This window comes from Pterocles gutturalis, unplaced genomic scaffold, assembly GCF_000699245.1.
Source record: "Pterocles gutturalis isolate BGI_N339 unplaced genomic scaffold, ASM69924v1 scaffold36411, whole genome shotgun sequence".
Lineage (NCBI taxonomy): Eukaryota > Metazoa > Chordata > Aves > Pterocliformes > Pteroclidae > Pterocles > Pterocles gutturalis.
In genome coordinates this window covers 11,758-17,227 of record NW_010106664.1, presented here as the reverse complement: position 1 = coordinate 17,227, position 5,470 = coordinate 11,758, and the positions used below count along the sequence as shown (strand labels likewise).

Sequence of the window (5,470 nt, the reverse complement as noted above, 5' to 3'; positions counted from 1 at the left end):
TTTTATAATAAATATATTTTATTAATTTCCTGTCTTTCAGGCTGAAGGTGGCCCATTGTAAGGGTTAATCATCCGTCAAATATTTAACAATCGTTTTTTCAGAAAATTTCCTGCATTGTTCATGGTAAGGCTTATATTTGGTATTTCACATCTGGTTTGTTATGCTGACACATTAGAGTGTTTCTTATGCATTTTTTAGTATTAACATTTCCTTTAGCTATAGGAACGACTTCTGCAGTTGGATTGTACATTTAATGGGAATTGCAGCTTCACAGTGGAAGTTTCCAATTTTGGATAACTGAATCAATAAATATTTGAATAAATTAATAAATTGTCCTGCAAAGTGTATAATCTAAGGAAAGGCCTTTATGTATTCACAATTTTAAAAAAAGTTTAAGAGTAATGCATTTATATTCTGAAAGGCTTTTTCTGGTCATATTAAGCCAAAAAAATTATTTGACAATTCTTTTAGTGTGTAAATGTCATCCGCTGATGGGATTTTATGACTTAGACAGCATTATAAACATTATAAAACTTTCCCTTATTATTTTACAGGAGTTTTTCATCAGTATGTCTGAAACCATTAAATATAATGACGACGATCACAAAACTGTGTTCCTGAAAACATTAAATGAACAACGTTTGGAAGGAGAGTTTTGTGACATAGCTATCGTGGTTGAAGATGTTAAATTCAGAGCACATAGGTGTGTGCTTGCTGCCTGCAGTACCTACTTCAAAAAGCTTTTCAAAAAACTGGAAGTTGATAGTTCATCAGTAATAGAAATAGATTTTCTTCGTTCTGATATTTTTGAGGAAGTTCTCAATTACATGTATACTGCAAAGATTTCTGTTAAGAAAGAGGATGTAAATTTGATGATGTCTTCAGGCCAGATTCTTGGTATTCGATTTCTGGATAAACTCTGCTCTCAGAAACGTGATGTATCAAGTCCTGAAGAAAACACACAGTCCAAGAGCAAGTACTGTCTAAAAATAAACCGTCCTATGGGGGAACCTAATGATACCCAAGATGATGAGGTGGAAGAAATTGGAGATCATGATGATAGTCCGTCCGATGTGACGGTGGAAGGAACTCCCCCAAGTCAGGAAGATGGAAAGTCACCTACCACCACCCTGAGGGTACAAGAGGCAATTCTGAAAGAGCTGGGAAGCGAAGAGGTTCGAAAAGTAAACTGCTATGGCCAAGAAGTAGAGCCTATGGAAACAACTGAATCAAAAGACTTAGGATCTCAGACCCCTCAGGCTCTGACATTTAATGATGGCATAAGTGAAGTGAAAGACGAACAGACACCAGGCTGGACCACAGCAGCTGGGGATATGAAGTTTGAGTATTTGCTTTATGGTCACAGAGAACACATTGCGTGTCAGGCTTGTGGTAAGACCTTTTCTGATGAAGCACGATTGAGAAAACATGAAAAGCTACACACTGCTGATAGACCATTTGTTTGTGAAATGTGTACAAAGGGCTTTACCACACAAGCTCATTTGAAAGAGCACCTTAAAATACACACAGGTTACAAGCCTTACAGTTGCGAGGTGTGTGGAAAGTCTTTTATTCGCGCACCAGATCTAAAAAAGCATGAAAGAGTTCACAGTAATGAGAGGCCATTTGCATGCCATATGTGTGATAAAGCTTTCAAGCACAAGTCCCACCTCAAAGACCATGAAAGAAGACACCGAGGAGAGAAACCTTTTGTCTGCAGTTCCTGCACTAAAGCATTTGCTAAAGCATCTGATCTAAAAAGACATGAGAATAACATGCACAGTGAAAGAAAACAAGTTACTACAGCCAATTCCATCCAGAGTGAAACAGAACAGTTACAGGCAGCAGCTATGGCTGCTGAAGCAGAGCAGCAATTAGAAACTATAGCTTGTAGTTAAAAACTAAAGTAGAAACTTTATCAGAAATAATATAAGAAATTAAATTGAACAAAATCTACTGTTGGTATATGTTCAGACTGAGAACTATCTTTTCAAGAAAACATATTTTTAGAGGATTTGAATGCTACATAGGAACACATAGCATTGCTTGGTTAGGTATTTAAAACATTTCAGAGATGGGTATTCCTAGAACATGAAATAGTTTTGTTGTCATTAGCAGTATAATGCACTAATACCTGCTTTAATTGGAGAATACAACCAAGTTCTCTATAAAACATGGATCGTCACCGGCTGATGTTTTGTTTCATCCAGTATGGAATACTGCATACGATGTAGACATCAAAATCAGTGAGTTATGTTTAAAATTGCTGAGATGTCAGAAAAATAACAGCTATGGAAAGGAAATGCTTGTTTTTCATAATTCTGAAAGTGTTATACTTACTATTTTTGAGAAACGGACATTGATTCCCTAAGTTTATTAATTCCTCCTTTTTTCACGTAAGTAGGTGCTAGAGGTTGGTACAACAGAGTGTAAGGGGGGTGGTGATCAAAATGAAATATATTTTTATTCTATTCCCTCAGATAACCTCTTATTTTAATCAAGGTGGCAAGTTTAATGAAATGCTTGCTTTCCTGAAAAAACTGCATTATTCACAGTGGTCTAGGCTGGTAAGGCAGAAGGTTTGTGGCATTCACCAATCGCTTCTGTGGGAAAAAGAGTCTGTCTTGTTTGTTTCTATGTTCACTCTCATGCCAGCCCCTGGAGATGGGACAGAACCACAAAGGAAAAAGGGTGCAGCATGGAGGAGGAGATATTTTCCTTACTTGGACCCAGTAGAAGTTAGTTAAAGCTAATACAGCCTGAGACAGTAGTTTTTATTATGCAGCTTTCAGTTCACCTCACCTAGCACAATTAAGGCAAAAGAGTGTTTCTGGCAGAGGATTAGCTGCACTGGCACTGCTGGACCCCTGCAGCAGCAGAGCACAGCCCTGGGCTATCGCACACCTGCCCACAGTGTTCAGGCTGGGTTTTGTGTCCTGGCTGCTCGTACCAGCTAACAGGTCCTGCTCAAGTTTAAAAACTTCTACCTTCTGACACACCACCTCAGCGAGAAGGAGACTTCAGTGAGCTATTTCAGTCATAACTGATCCAGAATCAGTGTTCATTAATAGTCTGTTACTTAGAGTTACCTATTTTTTTTTTAGACAAGCTGGGGTAGATGCTGCTAATTTAACTGTTAACTCGGAGATGACAAAATATGTGGTCTTTGGATTGCAGTCTGCTACGTGTAGTCAACAGGAGAAGACACAGTAGCAGTGGTAACGTAATCCAAAGAGATATCGAGCCTCTATTTCAAATTTGTAAATACTGCAACTGTTGTCAAAACTTCATTGGAAGTTGGAATGGGAAAAAAACCACACTCTTGGGCATGTGGTTGGATAACATTGGTCACTCGCGATACCTATAACATATGAAAGTGTTTAGGCCAGTTTCTGGTAAGTTACTGTGTGGTAGATTACATCTTGCATTTTAAAATAGAAATTGAAAATAGCATTTTTGGAACTGTTATATGGAACTTTGATCATGATTTTTTTGTTTGGTTGGGTTTTTTTTTACAGCTTCATTTTATTCATGTACTTATCAGGTTAAGCAGTTATCTTCAAATGCCAATAACTGTTTGAAAGCTGGTCTGTAAATAAAACATGAACTTAATATTTTAGAAAATGTAAACTTTGGACTTTTACCAATATATTTTTTTAAAATGTTGCTTCATTTTACATTCAGTAATATTAGTTTGTAAACAAACTATACATTTTGTATCTGTGCAACATCAGAGGATGTGTATTCATTGCATTTTATTGGTTCTCTTGAGGAACATGAAGAATGACCATTGTTAAAATGTTTTACTGTGTATGATCATAGATATAAAGATAGTAGGTCCCAAATGGGATCTACTTTTTTTCTAAATATATTAGTCCTTCTATGTTTTCTTATCTAAAATTGTGTTAATTTTTTCTTACATGATAAAATTGGGGTTGATGAATCTGCACAAAACAGATCTGTTGTTATAAGAGTTCAAAAGCATAAAAGATGAAGAAAGTGGATTTTCTCTAGGTCTCTTATGAAGAGTGCAAGAAGTAGGGAGCTTAAATTACAGCAGTGAACATTTACATTAGACATAAGGAAAAACTTCGAAAGGGTTGAATAATGAATTATTAGAACAGAGTGCCTGGGGAGGCACTGCAATCTCCACCAGTGGTGTTACTCAATAATGGGTTAGTGAAACATCTGTTAGGAATGGTTTAGATATAGTTATATTGCCTTGAAGCTGAGGGATAAGCTAAATAACCTCTCAAGAAGAGCCTCGTTTGTTTTTTGTTTTTTTTTTTTTTTTTTTGGAAAGTAATAAATTAAAATGGAGCTCACTGGGACAGCCGAAGTTTGAATGGAAAGACAGAGCTCCAGGTTTCCAGTTAACAAAAATTGCCCTCTGACATTTGAGCACAAGCAGTCAGGCTGTGGATTTGAAATTGCTATAGAGAAGCAGGCTTACATTAAAAGACACACAACTGAAAGTGTGATAGCGTGTTTTACATCGGAATAAATTCTGCTATTGTTATAGCTTACTGTAAGAGTTATGCATCGTTACAGCTATAAGGGTTGCATGATGTTTGTGGCTTTTTAAAACTGGGACAGATGGATATGATAGTTACTCAATACAAAAGTGTGTGGAGGCAGGAACAAATGTTATTGTTGCACATTCCTGGGACAGGCAGAAACACCTTTCATGAGACTTGGTCTTAACAGTCTGTCATAGGAACAAATTCAGTGAAACCCCAATGGAATTGCTCCCATGTCAAAGGTTTTGAAAGGGTCTTCAGCCTCTTACTGCTTTTTAGCTGCTTAAGAGTCGGAAGACTGCTGTATGTTCCTGAGACCAGCAATGACAATATTGATCAAGAAGGCAAAGGCTCAGTTGTTTTGCTGAAGTTGAGAATTTTACTGTCAATTTCTACTACTGCTGTCTGTTGACTGACCTTGCCTTATTTTTCCTTTATTGAAAGACAATAGATATTTTTTTCTTCTGTTCCCGATTGTTTTTATTCAAGACAGGGAGAAGGCATGGAATACTTTTCCAAAAAGGTTTCAGAAAGTAAGTGTGGAGGTAACTTTAGCTATACATTATTGTTAATATGTTCTAAATTAGTTCTGTTCATCATGTACATTCTGAAGGGATGCTAGCTTATATGTTATGTGAGTCTGTCTGTGAAGTTCAAGTAAATCTGCATCTTAAGATGCTACTGCTCCCAGCTCTCTCCTGTCTGTGCTGGAAGATGCCATGTACAGAAGCAGAGGTATGTCAGCAACAAGCCACAGCTCCATGGTGATAAACCATAAACTATGAGTTGTGTTGATCGAGGAATGGACAAATTTTTATTTTTTGCTTTTACAAGAATGGCAACTTCTTTCAGAGCTTATGAGATATTGAATGAAATTCTGTCCAATTAATGGGAATTTTGCTCTTGACTTTATTTGGGCCAGACTAGCGTAATACTCCTAACGAGATTT

The 5,470-nt window shown here is 36.9% G+C and overlaps 1 protein-coding gene across 1 annotated transcript; it reads left to right on the top strand.

Annotated features, from left to right (window-relative positions):
- The first annotated feature begins 570 nt into the window (after positions 1–570).
- Positions 571–1,907, top strand: ZBTB14 (zinc finger and BTB domain containing 14). Its single transcript, XM_010087858.1, has one exon. It carries the CDS (start codon positions 571–573, stop codon positions 1,897–1,899), a length of 1,329 nt encoding a protein of 442 aa, XP_010086160.1. The 3' UTR covers positions 1,900–1,907.
- The last annotated feature ends 3,563 nt before the right edge of the window (positions 1,908–5,470 follow it).

Bases quoted from the DNA above. Each gene is read 5' to 3' on its own strand.
- ZBTB14 (XM_010087858.1), top strand. From the start codon at position 571: ATGTCTGAAACCATTAAATATAATGACGACGATCACAAAACTGTGTTC.